The sequence below is a fragment of the Engystomops pustulosus genome, chromosome 9 (genome assembly GCF_040894005.1).
Source record: "Engystomops pustulosus chromosome 9, aEngPut4.maternal, whole genome shotgun sequence".
NCBI lineage: Eukaryota > Metazoa > Chordata > Amphibia > Anura > Leptodactylidae > Engystomops > Engystomops pustulosus.
In genome coordinates this window covers 8,312,946-8,331,564 of record NC_092419.1, presented here as the reverse complement: position 1 = coordinate 8,331,564, position 18,619 = coordinate 8,312,946, and the positions used below count along the sequence as shown (strand labels likewise).

Genomic DNA, 18,619 nt, shown 5'->3' with positions numbered 1-18,619 from the left:
ACCCCTGTGCCATATAATTAAACACTGCTGGAAACCTCGACACTCCCAGACTTTTTTTTTTTCCTAGGACAAACAGAAACAGACAGAGGCTTAGTCAGCGGAGCAGAGGATGGCTCTGAACATTGCGGGGACGCTTCTCCTGGCCACCGGGGTCACCCTACTAATCTACCTGGTTAAATGGTGGAACAAGGTGAAGCAGAAGAACCTACCTCCAGGACCTACCCCTCTACCCGGTTTGGGGAATATCCTCCAGATCAACACCACTGAAATGCCTCAGTCCTTAGTGAAGGTATGTTCTCCTGGATCTACTTACCTGATAGTACGTAGCAGGGGGTTACATAGCAATTGCAATTGTAAATCTGTGGTTGAGCTTTCTCACGTCTTGATATTTCCATGAGACTATATTCCCCAGAGCTGCGATCTGTTTCGCATGGCCGGTGTTTGATTGTCTGTGCTTGTTGCTTATGTGCTAATAAAGGGAGTTTTCTACAACGGGTTTTATGAGGATCACACCCAACGCTCCAACAATCAGCCGTAATTTGTCGGAGAGCCAGTAATTATCGTGGTTGTCCTCAAATGACCTGCGTCTAAGGACTAGAACCATGTGCACACAGTGATAGTTACTACTTGTATACGTCTATAAACGCAGAGCATAAAGAAATAGAAGACTGTAGAACATAATATAATAATAGAATATAATATGTAGAACAAACAACCAATCTTTATTATGGTCATCAAGATACAATCTGAATGACAACAAAAACCAAAGGACAACACGACCCTCCAGATATGGAAATACCCTAAATAGCACAACATCCCTGCAATGTACTTTGAGGGAATTTGGGGAAATTAATGAAACCACTTTGGACAGCACGGTGGCTCAGTGGTTAGCATTACAGCCTTGCAGCATGGTGGTTTAGTGGTTAGCATTACAGCCTTGCAGCACGGTGGCTCAGTGGTTAGCATTACAGCCTTGCAGTGCTGGGGTCTTGGGTTCAAGTCCCAGGGTCAACATCTGCAAAGAGTTTGTATGTTCTCTTCATGTTTGTGTGGGTTTCCTCCGGGTCCTCCAGTTTCCTCCCACGCTCCAAAACATACTGGTAGGTTGCTTATATTGTGAGCCCCATTGGGGACGGGGACCGATTTGTCATGCTTTGTGCATCGTTGTGTAATCTGTAAGCCCTATATAAATAAAGGAATTGTTATTATTATTGGGCAGACTTCTGGAGTACAGTAATTTGCACCAAAAACGCATTGCAACACATTTATCATTTAAAGCATTTTTTTCCAAGCCTGCGACCCATTACTCTATCCACCGGCACATATTGTAGTCTGAGCACAGGCAGAGAGGGTTAATACACACCAGGGAGGCGCGGCGCCCACATGTGTTTTGCTCAGTGCTGTCTCTGGGGGTATTGGTGGAATAATGGATACAGTGGATTCCCGACTAGCGATTTACTCAGGAGAGGCAATCCAATGCGTTACTACGACATCTAAGACAGACCAGAACTTATTTGTAGAGGCAGATCCCTAATTGAATATCTATAGGGCACCACAACCAATACATAGTGATCGGTGCATCTGAATTTGGCAGATTCGGCACACACAACCCCATAGCTGAGCAGTCGTCGCTATAAAATGCTTTGGGTTCATGTCCCCGAAGTTAACCACATTGATGTCCTCTGTGACCCTTCTGTAGAGGAGGTGAACATGTCCAGATGCCGTTACAGACCAGGTGGCAGAGTTAGGGAGAGGGTCAGACCGGCAGGGACTTCTCATATACCAACGATTGCCCTTCTCAGGGCACTCATATATTACCGATATGCATCAGCATTACCTCACTCTACCAGACTTTGCAGTATTGCGTCAATGTTAACTTAGATTACCAGTCTTGGACCTATCTGCGTCACTGTTACTTTACACGAACAGTCTTAGAAGTTTTTACATCAGTGTTAACTTATACTATCAAAGAGATTCAAGTATTATTTTATCTTTATAGCACAGATCCAGCAGTTTGGCCATCCAGTGATTGACACTGGTGATTTTTGGAAAAATATGGCCCTTCCTCTCACGGCCTTAAAAGATGAAATGAAAAACACTTGGCCGGACCCCTGACATGAGCCATGTTGGGTCTAGGACATTGTCATGACCACGCAAGTCTTCTTTCAATAATCCCTCACCACTGCCCTACTTGTCAGCCTCCACAGCCGCAGTAGATGTCCTGCTATGATCATCTGTCCAGATCCTCATCTTCCAACACAAATTGTCAGGCACCTATACATACAACTAGGGGAGGGGCAGGTGGATGACCCACAGAATCCTAGCTAGGAGAGTTATCGTAAAGCATTAGTGACTTCTCCATGACCTGTGGTGGAAGCATAATTGTTGTTCTTAATGGGGTTGAGGTCAACAACTTTGCACAAAAGAGGTTGAGCGGGATGAAGACAATCTGATGGAACTTGAGGCACTCCTAGTGATGTAATTGACCAACACCTTAACTCCGTCTGACCTCTCCATTCCTTAATCCTTAATCCTGGTGGTAGATGTCCTTTAATTTCAGGCTTCAATCCAAATTTTCAGGCAAACTCATCGAACCTGAATTTCACCTGACCCATTCATCACTACCGGCAGATCTATGCCTTAAAGGCCTAGGCACTGTGATGGTGCAAATCTTCTTATATTTTTTATCCATGGCCTCCTTCAATCAACCTGAAGGACTACTGGCGGCATTACCAGAGAGTACGCACGGAGCACTTCCCCCTCCCTCTGCATGCTTCCTCTGCTGCCGTAAGATTACACCATGCATAGGGTGGGGTCAAGTGCTATGGGAACATGGGGCAAGGTGAGACAGTGTAACATTCTGTGAAGCCAAAGCATACAAGGAACAGTGAGTTATAAATAATATTGTATAAATGCATAGTAGATAGATATATATTATCCATTGTCTTCAATTGATTGTATGAGGATCCCAAGGTGTCCTAATGAAATAACCATCAGCTGGATTATAATGGGGGGGGGGGGGATGATCTGTTCTTAAAGACTGTACCGATGTGGATACAGCGATTGTTAATACTTGTTTACTATTATAGTCATAGTTGCCCAAGAGGGTCATGATAAAGTCTCAACCAAAAATGTTTTCGAGCTTAGTTCCATTTTCCATATTCCAGTTATCATAACAACTCTTAGGAGATCCAGAAAGCCTTTGTGAACAAGTAAGATCTCCTTGATATCTCTCGACAGGATCCCGGTATTTAAGTACACAGCTCCTGCTATGACCTGGGTCATGCTCATATACACATAGGTTTATGCTTTCTACATTTCTAGCTGAGTGAGAAGTATGGACCTGTCTACACCATCTACCTGGCAAACCTTCGGGCGATAGTCCTGATCGGGTACGATGCTGTGAAGGAAGCCTTGGTGGACCATGGCGATGCATTTAATGAGAGGGTCGACACCGGACTCGGAGAGTTTGTTACTAAAGATTTTGGTGAGATACTAAAACAAATTACTAAAACAAAAAATGGGTTATTTTTGTAAATTGCAACATTTAAGGCAATTTCTTTCACGTTTATCAATATGTGAAAAATGTATCTTACAGTATGAGATGTAATTCATTAACCTACCTGATCCAAACTGGCTCAGATACTTGACCTATAAACTATCGTCAAGTGATCTTTGTCAAGCTTTACAGTTATCCTGTAGCCACTGGATAAGGAAAAAAATTATGATTTCCGAAAACCCGATAACCAAGACCAGTTAAGATCTTCAAAAAAAAGGTCTATACGGTAATCCCACTGACTTGTTTCATACAAGCAGAACCTTCAGTTTTTGGAGTTCCCTAGAAGTTTAATGATGCAAAGGTTACACTTCTGTCTTGAACTCCACTGACTTGTATGGTACTTCTAAATTGGTTTACCAGTTGGCCAAAACCATATGTCCTTCCGGGACTTGCAGTCCCAAATTCTAAAAATTGGGGCCGCACTTTCATCGGGTTTCCCGAATATTTCCGATTTGTGTCGAATTGCCCCAGAATTTTGGAGCACGCAGTCAGATTGTGGTGCATCGGCACCGGCTTTCACGTGAAATCCGGGGGCATTGCCATCAGACAACCTGACGGATTCGGGAAAACCGCGGAGTTTAAAAAGCGATTTGTGTCGCAAGATCAAGCACTTACATGCACCCGGAAGAAGATGGTGAACTCCGGCGGACCTCGGCGCAGCAGCGACACCTGCTGGATTTCGGGCACACGGACCTTAGTGAATGCCGGCAGACCCGTATCCTTGTCCGACAACGTGCCGCGGGATCGCGACAGGACCGGGTAAGTAAATGTGCCCCATTGTGTTGGAACCACCCTTCTCATTATACTATACTGGTGCCCAATATGGATGGCAATGTATATGTTACATGAACATCCAGACAATGATTATTACCTGCTGGATTGTGATTTATTGTGCTTTACTTTCTTAATATAATCCTTATTATTGATCAAACTGTTTGATCTCACAGGGGTTGTTTCCAGCAGTGGAGAAAGGTGGAAAATCCTTCGTCGATTTGCTCTGACAACTCTGAGAAATTTTGGAATGGGGAAGAGAAGCATTGAAGAAAGAATCCAAGAAGAAGCTCAATGTCTAGCCCAGATATTTATGAAGGACAAAGGTGGGTGTCGGTCTAGGTTCCATATGTGAATGTGCCGACTACTTGGGCAATTATTTTCTATTGGCATTGGTGGTGTGAGCATTGCCAATGTCATACGGACCACAAACAACTGCACATGGCCTATTGTTTGTTAAGTAAAGCACACACGGATTTGTGCATGAGGCTTTCGATTGATGTCAACCAGCAATTATCTTCCATCTGCAATTGGGGGAACAGTTTATTTTTTTCAAATTTCACCACCTCCTCCCTTTTTTTGCCCTTCTCTGATTTTTTTCTTAAAGGGAACCTGGGTTGGGCTTTGGTTTGGATGCTTTAAAAAAAACAACATATGACTTGTCTGTACTGTAGGCTGCCTCCATCTTTGTGCTCCTGTAGAGCTCCTCCACTGATGTAATCTCACTGGGTTGTGACCTCTTTGAAAGAGCAGGAGGGAGGAGCTGTACAGGAGCACAAAGGTGGGGGCCAAGATCTGAGGAGTGAGTAACACAGACAAGTCACATGTTGTTTTTTGAAATGCATCCAAACCAAAGCCCAACCCCTGGGACTACCCCAGGATTTTGTCAGGGTGCAAGGTAAGTTATAACACACAATTATATTGTAATGCAAATGCTTATAAAAGTCAGAGAGGCAGATTTGCACTGTAGGTGTGATGGGCTTCTTCAACCTGTCTTTAGTAAAAATGAGGTGCCTGGTGACAGGTTCCCTTTAAGCTTAGCAGCTACAATTGTTGAGACACTTGACAAGGTCAACCTTCCTGAAATGAAGAATATCACCTGTTGTGGGAGCTAGATTTTTGAGATGGGACGTTTATCCAGAGATTTATTCTATGGACCAGTTGGCATCATTGATATGATAGTAAAGTACATCATGGTCCATATTTCCCAAATACCAGCATGAAATCATAAAGTAAGACCAATAACTGACGATCTCTTTTTTTTTCCACAGATAATCCCATCAACCCAACAAATGTATTGCGACAAGCTGTGTCAAATGTCATCTGCGCCGTTGTGTTCGGTGAGAGATTTGACCATGAAGATCAAAAATTTTTGACTCTTGTGTCATATTTTCAGGATTTTCTCCAACAGTTCAACACTCGTTCTGGGCAGGTAGGTATCACGTAATATCAAAAATGTACCTATAGGTATAAAATAAGTAGTTTTTTTTTGGGAACTATGGACTTAAATAGGTGGATGGTAACTACTTTAAATCGGGAAAATTCTGTTATGACTGCATTTTTTAAAGCTAATCTTATTACACTTCCCTCCTGGCGCATGGCGCTTTATACAAAGAAGTTATCTTTGACTTTTTTTATTCTACATATTTTGGGTGTGTAAAATATATTATATGTAGTCTGACCAGTGATTGGTATAAAACAAAACAATGTTTTTATTGTCAGCATAATTTTATACATTCCTTAAAGGGGTTGTCCACTTTCAGCAAATACCGTAATTGATATGGTTTGTTTAAGAAAAAGTTTTACAATTTTTTAATATTTTTTCTGTATCAATTCCTCATAATTTTCTAGATCTCTGCTTGCTGTACTGCTATAGAAGGGTCCTATGTTTATTTCCAGTCAAGCCCTGCACCTGTGTCACCATGGACAGATTTCCATTGACTGGAAATAAACAATGAAGCTTTATATAGCAGGAAAGCAAGCAGAGATCTAGAAAACTGTGAATATTGGACAATTGTTCCTTACACAAACCATACTGTCAGGGCTCCGGGTCAGTGGACCCCCTGGACCACCGCAGGAGATGGTATTAGCTGACAACTGGGAGCAGAGTCTAAGGGGCACCCGGTCTTCACCAGAGCCCGCCACAAAGTGGGATGGTCTTGCTGCGGCGTGATGCCACCAGGTTGTTCCACAGGTGCGACTTGCCCGCGGTTGCAGCCAAGGTCGAAGTACCAATTCAGCGGACATTCTTGTGGTCAGGAGCAGGTAGAAGTTCAGGGCAGGTGGAAGAGGTGCAGAGTCAAGAATGGAGCAGAAGGTCAAGGCTGGCAGGACAGGAGCAAGTCAGGGTCAGATCTGGGCTCACAGGAGATCAACGCAGGAGAATAGGGAATACAGGGAACACGCATATGAAGCTTTCTCCAAGGCTAGTAGCTCAAAGATCCAGCGGGGGTTGATGGGAGCAGCCGACCTTTATGGGAAACCCTGAAGTGCCAGCCCCAATCAGCGGTGTGCTGGCCCTTTAAATTTCCAAGAGCCGACGGGTGCGCGCATAGGGAGCGGGGACACACGCGCAGCATAGCCGGGATGGGCTGCTGACCACATGAACAGAGAGGAGATACAGCACCTTTTTGTAAAACAGGAAGGTCGGCAGATCAGGTCAGAGAGAGGTGAGTGCGGACCAGGAGACAAGGGAAGCACCGTGGAAAGGGGCATGGGTGTGCCTGAAATCCGAGGCACGGATCGCAGTGACAGCCGTGACACATATAAATTATTTGCTGAAAGTGGACAACCCCTTTGATTGGCTTTGTTGTTTCACCCCTTTCTTCACCTCCAGTGAGCAATGTTTCAGAACGTGTTCTCAAGTTGAAAAGAATTAAATCACTAGACACTTTATCAGCTTCTTATCAGCTGTTTGTGTGAGATTTATAATTTCATAGCTGGGTAGTCGAGAGAAAGCTGATTTGCTCATTATGATAAAAGAAGGGAGAAAAGAGGCGGGTCAAATAAACATCAGGATTGATTTGTGCTTATTGGCTAAAGGTTTGGTTACGTTTTAAGTTTATTCCTCACTACGTCTTTGTCCACTGCAATGTTACCATTTAAAGAGGTCATCCGAGAGTATTAATAAATTAGGGACTCGCAGGAATAGGCCCCTGGCACTGCTGATGTCCAGCGATGCAGTCCTTCTGATCCATGGCCCTGTTTGTTTACATGGACACAGCAGCTGCCCCCAGGGAGCTCCTGGCCAGCAGAGGTGGTCGGCCACTCCCATCCATCCCTATCCCTCAGCATTGTAGGCACTGGAATATGGTGACAGATGGAAGCGGCTGGGCTGACCGGAAGCTCCCTGAGCACAGCTTCCATGACCCGGTAAACAAACAAAGGTATGGTTCAGACGGGCCGTGGCGCAGAACCCCGGGAGCAACGGAGAAGGTGAAAAAGCCCGTCCTAGCCCATCCCTAATTTATTGCTACTCTCACAGTTGGACAAAAGGTAGATGACAAAGGTAGATGAAAGAGGAGTATTAGAGCAGGTTAGACTGCACATGTTTACTTTGTGGTCTGTAACCATGGAGACATATAGGGGCAGATTTATCAAGCAGTCTGAAAGTCAGAATATTTCCAATTGCCCATGGCAACCAATCACAGCTCAGCTTTCATTTCACCAGTGCTCATGAATATTTTAAATGGGAGCTGTGATTGGTTGCCATGGGCAATTGGAAATATTCTGACTTTCAGACTGCTTGATAAATCTGCCCCATAGTTCTGTATAGGAGATGTAGATGCAAAACAGAAACAAAGGGGGTCATTTACTAAGGGCCCGATTCGCTTTTTCCCGACGTGTTACCCGAATATTTCCGATTTGCGCCGATTGTACCTGAATTGCCCCGGGTTTTTGGCGCACGCGATCGGATTGTGGCGCATCGGCGCCGGCATGCATGCGACGGAAATCGGGGGGCGTGGCCGAACGAAAACCCGACGTATTCGGAAAAACCGCCGCATTTAAAACCCGAAAAAGTGTCGCTCCGGAAGCGCTTACCTTCACCTGGTCCGAGGTGGTGCATTCCGGCGCGTTGAGATGATTTTCAGCGCAGCAGCACCACCTGGTGGACGGCGGAGGAACTACCTTAATGAATCCCGGCCGGACCCGAATCCTGTGCAGAGAATGCGCCGCTGGATCGCGAATGGGCCGGGTAAGTAAATGTGCCCCAAAGTTTTAAATCTGATGCATTTCGGGCAAAAAAATTATCAGATGGATAAAGGGCTTCTGATAATTTTTTTGCCCGAAATGCGTCAGCCACTTGGAGTGGCCGTACCCTTTGTCTATCATTTTAAGATGTAACTAATACAGGAAGTCATTCTTTTTATTTTTTCTGGTGCCGGAAACGTTTTTTTCCCATCCTCATGCAAGTCTCTACGGGTGCAATCCAGGCAGCGTCGGCTCCAAGTGTTGGAATTTCACTAATTAGAACCCAGCTGGCAAAAGCTGCCGACGGGTCGTAGGAGTTTTTTTCTTTTTGGAGTTTACTTACTCAGCAGTATTTGTTTTACTCAATATTAGACCATTTTTGTAAAGATGGAAATTTACCTTAAAACCAAAGTAAAGAAGAATATTAATGTTGTTTTTACTTTTTTCCAATCAGCTTTTATTCCAGTTCCCATCTATAATGTCGCGTCTTCCTGGGCCCCACCAGGGGTTCTTCAAAACTATGAACAATCTGAAACAATTCATTAATGAGGTGATGACCTCCCATCGAGCCACCTTGGATGCAAACTGCCCCCGTGACTTCATAGATTGCTTCCTCATAAAGATGGACGAGGTGAGTTAGTGGATAAGCTTGAATTTGTAGACCTTTGCAGTTTTCACATAGAAATCATTGGGCAATGTACTGGGAAGCTAGAAAAAAATTAAAAATTTTGTAAAATTGGCACAAAAAACACAATTGCGCTATTTCCTTCTAGGCTTTCACTGTGCACTCTAATTGACACAATCCTCGCCATTTTTAGACACCCATAACTTTTTAAAATTTGTGTGTGTAGAGTTTTAATGGTTTTTTTTTCTGGATTAGATTACATTTTCAATTATACCATATTGACAATGGTGACACCTTTTGGTCAAATTTTTATGGGAGGCAGAATGGTAAAAAAGTGGACATTTGGATGTTCTTTTTCCATTCTCGTAAGTGCTAAAAGTGCTTAAAGAGATTTGTCCATGAAATAAAGTTCTCAAATTTGAATCTTCTGGCGATGTTTACAAAACAAAGGTCATTTTAAATCCCCTTTACTTTACAATTTTACTCAGTTTTATTGCTGTTTAGCTCCTATATAAGTGATAGTCAGTGTAAGCAGACGCTTCATGATCCCTCTGTGCTGTGAGATGCTGTGTGCTGACAATGTGCTTAGATTATCAGTGTACAGGTTTACCTACACCTTTATTAGCTTCTGAACATTCTACTAGTATCTTCCACATAGAAAAAGCGAGATGAGATGGATCAGGCATGAGAGATAATAAGCGAGCTCTGCTAACTCACTTATAACACACACAGAGTCAGCTCTTCTATTTGCCTGCCTTCCGGATAAAGACCTTATCTATCCATATTTAGTAGAGTAAGTCTCTGCACAATGCTGCTTGCCGGTATAAGTGCCTGTGTCTGAGCTAGTCTTGTAATGCAGGGGGAGGGGCAAGAGGCAGAGGGCACTGCAGTGTGCAGACAAGAGAAGCTATTCATGAGAAGAATTTGACCATAGTCAGATGATTTACAGTAAGGTTGTGTCCAGGGGCAACAACACTGGTAAACATCTTGACTGACTGAGACAAGTTGGAATTCTATCTGTGAAATGCTGTGTTTTGTTATTAACAGTGAATTAGAGCATGTGTTATTTTGTTATCATTTGCATATTTAAAAATCTTGTCTATAAGGAATAAAACCTTTATTGGTTAACCTGAAAAAAATTGCAAGCTTTCTGGGCACACAGGCCCCTTCATTGGGTAAGATGCTAGCCCTAAAATCTTCCAAATTTAATTTTTCTGCTTTTAAAATAATTCAGTTTTAATTTTTTTATGCAAAATAAAACATCACAGCATAACTTTTTTGTCTTGGTGTTCAAAGCATGGTATAGTAGGTTTTATATATATATTTTGATGCAAATACTGTATATACTTGAGTATAAATCGACCCGAGTATAAGCCGAGGCCCTTACTTTTGCCACAAATAACTGGGAAAACTTATTTACTTATGCCTATGGTGGGAAACGCATTGGTCACAAATGAAATTCCCAGCAGCCTCCCCCAGTAATGAAATGCCCTGCAGCCGCCCCCCCCCCCACTTATGAAATGCTCTACACCCAGCCCCCCCACTTATGAAATGCTCTACAGACAGCCCCCCCCCACTTATGAAATGCCCTGCACCAGAGCCCCTAGTAATGAAATGCCCTACAGCCAGCCCCCCCTCACTTATGGAATGCTCTACAGCAAGCCCCCCTCTTATGAAATACCCTGCAGCAGAGCCCCTAGTAATGAAATGCCCTGCAGACAGCCCCCCCCCCCCACTTATGAAATGCACTGCAGCATTGCCCCTAGTAATGAAATGCCCTGCAGACAGCCCACCCACTTATTAAATGCCCTGCAGCCAGCTACCCCCTATTGATGAATGGCCCTGCAACCTGATGCTCCTAATGGCTGCTCTGCTCCTCTTCCATTCAGCTCTTCATCTGTAACGTCTCTGCCCGCTTTGCTACAGATGAAGAGCTGAATGGAAGAGGAGCCGTGGGGAGCCAAGGAGCCCCGGGGAGCATCGGGCAGTGCACTTTTAGTTTGAGTAGTAAAATTATCAGGATCTCTAGTGTTAAGTGGGTGGTAACTGCTGAAGCAAAGATCCCGGCTCCATCCAGCTTATATTAGAGTTCTGAAGAAATTGAGATTAATTACTCGGGAATTGTGGTGGCTCGAGAGAAAATTCCAAGTAGAAAAAGAATGAGTGGATCAAAGTCTATAAAAAGATGCCAATGGTTTTGGAGCTGATTGGGGGATGTAAGGTTCCCTTTTATTATTTTATTGCTAAAAAAAAATATATCGTATTTATTGTAGGAAAAAAAGAATCCAAATACGGAATTTCACGACGGAAACTTAGAGGCCATAATATTTGATTTGTTCTTTGCGGGAACAGAGACGACAAGTTTGACCCTGAGATATGGATTTCTGATGCTATTGAAATATCCGGAAATACAAGGTAATTAATGATTTTTTAAAATTACTTTTTATTTGTAAATAGAATATTTCCCTCATGAGGGATAGAAAAGTAGAAGTCACACGTTGACTGCTTGTCATGAAGGGTCCCAAATGCATATCACATAACGGGACAATGGTGTTGTAAATAAAATGTGGCCGAAGAGGTTTTAGATTTGGGCCCAGTAACTATAAGCAACTTTAACCTTCCAATAAACATTAATCCCAGAGTACATGAGGAGTAACCATGTTTCTGGTCATGATGGGGGTCATTTACTAAGGACCTGAATTGCGTTTTTCCGTCGTATTACCTGAACATTTCCGATTTGCGCCGATTTTTCCCTGAATTGCCCCAGGATTTTGGCACATGCAATCGGATTGTGGCGCATCGGCGCCGGCATGCACTTGGGAGGCGTGGCCGTTAGAAAACCCGACGGATTCCGGAAAAAACGCTGTATTTAAAAAAAAAAGTGTCGCTTGACACGCGCTTACCTGCACCCAGGGTAGGACGGTAAACTCCAGTAAATTCCAACGGAATTCAGCGCAGCAGCGACACCTAGTGGACATCGGGCGCACTACCCTAGTGAATCGCCAGAAGACCCGAATCCTCCACTGAGAACGCGCCGCTGGATCGCGACAGGACCGGGTAAGTAAATCTGACCCGATGTCTCTTATTTCTTTTTTAGCATCTCTACTCTCTGTAGTCTCTGTGAATTTGCAGTCCACTTAGTGCTGGTGGCAGGAGTATCTTCTGCTATTTTCTGAACCCATAGAGACTGTGGGGGTCATTTACTAAGGGTACAAATCGCGTTTTTCCGTCGCGTTACCCAAATATTTCCAATTTGCGGCATTTTCCATGAATTGCCCCGGGTTTGTGGCGCATCGGCGCCGGCATGCACGCAACGCGAAACGGAAAACCCGACGGATTCGGAAAAACCACCGTATTTAAAAAAAATAAATTTGTCCCTTGACACGCACTTACCTGCACCCAGACTAGCTTGGTTAACTCCGGCGGACTTCAGCACAGCAGCGACACCCGGTGGACATCGGGCACACTACCTTAGTGAATCGCCGGAAGACACGAATCAGAATCAGAGAACCTGCCGCTGGATCGCGAATGGACCGGGTAAGTAAATCTACCCCTGTATGTAACTTGAAACCTCCTTAAGTTTACATAGAAAATTGGGGTATAAAACAAAAAAAGATACATTACCAAGTTTTCTGCATTTACTTGCATTGATTCGTTGATTTGTTTTATACCCAAAGTTAATTACAATATGAGGCCCATTTTTGTCCCATAAAATATACAGTATGGCAGGTTCATCAGCATATTCTTCTAAAAACAGATATACAATTATAATATTATGCCAATTTAAGAAAAAAAAATGTCATCTGTTTTTGATAAATTCCAGAGAAGCTCCACAAAGAAATTGACAATGTGATCGGCAAAGATCGATGTCCATCCATAGACGACAGGGGTAAAATGCCCTATACAGATGCCGTGATCCACGAGATGCAGAGATGTGCGGATATTGTCCCTCTAGGAGTTGCTCATGGTGCAAGCAGAGACACAACCTTCCGAGGATATCACATCCCTAAGGTATGGTACGATGGTCTTCACTCTACGTCAGCTCTTCACATGAACGTATGACTTGATTAAGTACTTGAAGAAGGACTGCTGATCCAATCTCCAACCCGGTTCAATTGTTCCTACCAACAATGATTTTTAGAGGGTGTCCACCAGCTCCCACATCACCTCCCAAGTAAAATGGGAATTGTGTAGAACACGAGTTGTAAAAGTCATAATAGGGGCCCACCTAATAATTTAATTTCCCCCTCCAACCGTGCACTCTTATCTCTTATTAGATACCAATGCAATCTCCGACAGGTCCGACCAGGTGTGACCTGCCAGAGATTTAATCTGTAGTCTCTGCCGGTTTTCTGGCCGAGACTACAGTAAAGACAATGGACCCGGTTGTTAGAACTGGTGGAGAAGGCATAATATATGTGCCCCACTCTACCTATTTTTAAAAATTTTATCTCCATTTAAATAAGCTTCCCAGTGTATGGTGGTTGTTGGTACTACTCCACAAAGTAATTGAGGATACCCCCTAGGAATAAAGTATAGACATCGAAATTCTTGTTGTACTTGAGAGGTTGGGTGTGGATAGACTCCCGGTAACTCTTCCGGTTTTCAACATCTATTTGACTTGAATTTGTACTTTCAGGGCACCATGGTGATTCCAGCCCTGACATCAGTCTTGAAAGACCCCACACAATTCAAGAACCCAGGAGAGTTTGATCCTGGACACTTTCTTGATGATAAAGGTTGCTTTAAGAAAAGTGACGCCTTTATGCCATTCTCTGCAGGTAAGATAATAGAGTCTCTTTATTCTTCAACTGCACTCGATTTCCTTCCCATCGCGAAGGTGTGTAGACAGAGCAATCGGCATTCATTGATAGGTTCCAGTAAATCTTGTGTCCTTAGTGTAGGAGTGCAGGAGGATACCATCCATCTACAGTCCTAGCAACCAGTCATTGGCGAGAGAAGGGTGGTCGTATCCAAGGACACTTATCTTGTGTCGAAGGGACAGCAATTATCTGTTGCTTTTTCAAATAAAGTAACCTTCTAGAGATTATACCCTTTAATGGCCAACTGATATGTATGATGTTACAAGAAAGCTCTCAGGACAGCTGAGATCTCTTCATCAGGCATGATATCTCCGATGGCACATTGTTATCTACACATAGAGACACTTTTTTCATAACATACAAGTAAAGAAATGTATGTATATACTGTATGTCAGCTTAAGTAAATTAAATGTGAATGCCGAGATGGGAATGCCTCATTAAGGACAATGTTGTAAACCGGTTGTAAAAGGGGATGGATGATGATTTTTATTCCTGCTTTGACTTGAAAGCTGCTGTATACAACTTTATAATAGAATGTGGGCCGGATTTAACTGTTTTTAAAGGTTTCTACCAAGTTCCCTTTATTCATGGAAAACCCCACCAATTTCAAGAATATTGGTGTCCCGTTCTCACTAATCAATAAAGCTGAAGTTTGAGCCTTTGGCTCCATTCAATATTAGAGTAGTGTCGCAAATTGAGCCCAGAATCTCTGGTTCTACTATGGTATTGAATGGAGTGGCCCGACAGATGCTTGACCGGTTGCTCCATCAATTAGTCGGAATAGGACCAGAATTTCAGTGATTTGTTAAGGTCCAAGAAGTTTGACCCTCTCTGATCAGATTGTTATCCTGCGATCCTTTACAAGAGTTGCCCCATTTTAGGTATTTATGACATATGCCTTGGATATGAAACCCTCTTTAATTTTGGCTTGACAATATTTTTTTTATGTATGTTCTATTTCCTCAGGTAAACGTATATGTGCAGGAGAAGGCCTGGCCCGCATGGAGCTCTTCCTCTTCCTCACCACCATTCTGCAGAAGTTCACCTTGGAGCCCACCGTAGACAGGAAGGATTTGGACATAAAACCAGTACCAAACACCAATGCATCAAGACCCCATACTTTCCAGATGAAAGTTGTCCCTCGTCTCTGAATTGGAATTAAACTCAATTTTTCTAAAAGTTACAAAATATTTTTTGTAATATATGAATTAAAAATATAATGAAATAGTGAAATCATTTTTGGAGGTATTTTGTTCCATCTGTATCACTTTACACAATATATAATGTCAGGATCATAGGTAGTGCATTTAAAAGCTGTCAAGGTCAGAGGTGATGGACCCACTGTAACATTGCGAGTGATGATATTTAAGTGGCACCAGAGTCCCGTCGTAAAGCGGGTTGGACTTGCTGTGGCTGGTACCACCAGGTCTCTCCACTGGCACGACTTTGCTTGTGTTGGTGGCCAAAGCAAAGTGCAGAATCTTGAGGTAGAGACTGAGTCGTGGGCAGGCAGAAGGTCAGGACAGGCAGCACGGGATCAGACTCTGGGACATAATGGAAGTTCAGGACGGGAGACATAGGATCAAGGTGAGGAACGTAGCAGGAGGTCTCAACGGAAATCACACAGGAAGAAGGGAATAGCTTTCTCAGAGGCATTGAGCACAAAGATCCGGAAGGGTTTGCAGTCAGAGGTCGACTATTTCTACAACAAGGGAGGACCAGCACCAATTAGCGGTGCGCTGGGCTTTAAAGTCGCAGGAAGCCGACGCGCATGTGCCCTATGAGGCAAAGACTGCGGGAAACAACACTGGAGTGTGGTCAGGTAAGTCCGCCTGCCACAGCCATGCTAGGGGACAAGGAGGTGCATGGGTGCGCCTGCGACCCGGGAGATGGGTTGCAGGAGCACCACTGACAGTACCCACCCCTTCAGCCTCCCCCTCTTCTTGGTCTGGAGAAATCTCTGGAGAACCCCGTGGTCCAGGATGTTGTCTTTGGGCTCCCAGGATCTTTCCTCTGGCCTGAACCCCTTCCAGTCGATAAGGAACAACCGCTTCCCTCTAGCAGACTTCATGTCGAGGATCTCCTTTACCTCCCGCCACGGGAGCAGGAGGAGGTACTTGCAGGGAGAAACAGTTCAGGATTACAGGCTTTAGAAGAGAGACATGGAAGGAGTTCGGGATGTGCATGGTAAGTATGTATATTACAGTCTGTATGAGAAAGACTATAAATAGAAGCAGTATATCTATAATACACTGGAATACAGTTGTATTGCAGTATATTTTATAAGTGATCAGGCCCCCTAGGGTTCATATACCCAGGGAGATAACAAGCCTCACACATCTCTGTAAATGAAAAAATTAAAAAGATACAGCTTGTGGAAGAAATGAACATGATACATGCCCATGAAAGTCATTCAAAAAGCAATCCCAAAGTAGCCTATAAACACATCTATGATAGTCACGTAATGAACGTGGCCATGACAGGTCAACAAAATAATGTGCCCAACATAGTCGACCAATAAACATGCACATGGGAAGCAACCATTGAATATACCCCCGAACCAACGAACATAACCATAGTATTCAACCAATGAGCATGAACCCATTTAGTCAACCAAATGTTCCCTTGACAGTCCCAATGGACATGGACATCTGAATACAAGAGGTCAGTACAATGGAGAATCTCATGGACTCCACTTGGTGGGGGATGTGTATGGCAAGTTCTATCCCTGTTCACACTGGGGGTAATTTATCCATGTTTTTTGTTGCTATGTTTCGCGTTGTTTTGGCGCAGTTATGAAACAAATGCTGTTTTGCGACTTTCTGACAGCAGCAGAGCTCCAAAGACAGACATAGAGCTCTCGTAAGGAGCAATTCTAATGATAAATTACCCCACTGTATTGACTCAATGGGGGAGATTTATCAGAAATGTCTGAGGTAAAACTGTTCTAGTTGCCCACAGAAACCAGAGTTCAGCTTCAAATGTCTAAACAGCTGTGGGAAAATTAAAGCTGAGTTCTGATTGGTTGCCATGCTCTCAGACACGTGTGATAAATCTCCCCCAATGGGGGTTTTAGTCTCTTGATGTATTGAGTGGGGTGCTGCGCAGCATTTATTTCTAGGCCAGGTCCCGCGAAGAGGCCCTGATAAGTATGCCCCTATGTCTGTCTTTGGAGCTTTGCTGCAGTCAGAGTCATTAAAGTGGCTTTGGCTCTTGATAAATCTCCTGGCATCTGCTAATTCTACAGGGGTTGTTTGTGACAGTAGCATAAAAAGTCATAAAAACCATCAAAAGTCGCAGAACAAAGACCAGGAGAGGCACTGGCTATAATTTGCGCCAAAACTTGCACCGTAACTGAAAGTTGCAAATCATAAATTCAGTCCAATCATGAAAACTAGTTTATGCAAATAATGAATTTGGCGCAAACAGGGTCTATGTAAACGTGACTTTGAACTGTCCTAAGTTCATTTGTCGCAATGGAAAGTTGCAAAGCAGCACCTGTACCACAACTGCCCCAAAACAACAACAAACATAGGGCCACATGTATCACACGGTTTTTCTGTTGTTTTTGCGCCTTTTCATACTGGCGCACCATTTTTGCGATTAAACGCCAAACTAGCCGCGCAGCAAAAATAACCAGGTTTCCCTCTTCTATCTTACCAATCCAGATGTTTTGTTGCACCTAATGATATTCATCACTCGGGCAAAAACACTCCAGCCTGAAGATGGCGTAAACTGAGAAGTAACACTGAGCCCCCATGCAGAGCAGCTCATCTCCAGCAGCAAAGCTCAGCCAGACACTGCAGACACTAGTACATATAATAAATACACTGCAGACATTAGTACAGACATTACATACACTACAGACACTAGTACAGCTAATTGAGACACTACAGACAGGACCTGCAGACACTAGTACAGATAATACACACATTACATACACTGCAGACACTAGTACAGATAATACAGACATTACAGACACTACAGACACTAGAACAGATAATAGACACACTACATACACTGCAGACAGGAGCTGCAGCCTCTATTTACAGTTCATCACCTTCTATTAACAAAACATTCTGCAAACTCCTGAGCTCAGAGCAAGAGCTGAGAACTTTGCAGAATGTTGCAGATACTACAGACAAGTGTCCCCAATGTAATTCTGCACAGTATCACCAGTGTGTCTGAGGGGGATACTGTGCAGAATTACAGGGGTGCAGCAGGAGACCAGCACTGGGGGATCCCCTCCAGGAGAAGCCCCTGCTGAGGAGGTCACTGGGTGCTGGGTGTCACACACCTGGGTGCTGCTGTGAGTGTTATCTTCATTCTGGGCTGTGGGAGAAGCAGAGAGGAGCTTGTAGCAGGATCACATGTAAGTGCCTGAATCTAACATTGCGCCTAAACTGCGCCAAAATTGCGACTAAACTGTGTTAAAGTAAAGTGATTAATAAGAGGCAGAAAATATACTTATCACAGATGGTTGTAGCTTGTGATAATTCTGGCAAAACAGTGCGACAGAATTTAGGCGCAACTACTACACTTAGGCGCACAAAAGTGATAAATGTGGCCCAGAGACAAAAAACCCCCAATGATAAATTACCCCCATTGTGCTCATCATCAAAGAAAAGATCATTCCTAACTACAATAGGG

At 43.7% G+C, this 18,619-nt stretch overlaps 2 protein-coding genes across 2 annotated transcripts in view; both read left to right on the top strand.

Moving 5' to 3' along the window:
• LOC140077967 (cytochrome P450 2G1-like) overlaps nucleotides 1-18,619 on the top strand; it is a 119,169-nt gene that overhangs the window by 25,226 nt on the left and 75,324 nt on the right. The window lies entirely within an intron of this gene.
• LOC140077969 (cytochrome P450 2A4-like) lies at nucleotides 68-15,202 on the top strand. Its single transcript, XM_072125663.1, has 9 exons — nucleotides 68-289; nucleotides 3,325-3,487; nucleotides 4,507-4,656; nucleotides 5,602-5,762; nucleotides 8,976-9,152; nucleotides 11,420-11,561; nucleotides 12,970-13,157; nucleotides 13,786-13,927; nucleotides 14,936-15,202. Exons 1-9 carry the CDS (start codon nucleotides 110-112, stop codon nucleotides 15,118-15,120), a joined length of 1,488 nt encoding a protein of 495 aa, XP_071981764.1. The 5' UTR covers nucleotides 68-109; the 3' UTR covers nucleotides 15,121-15,202.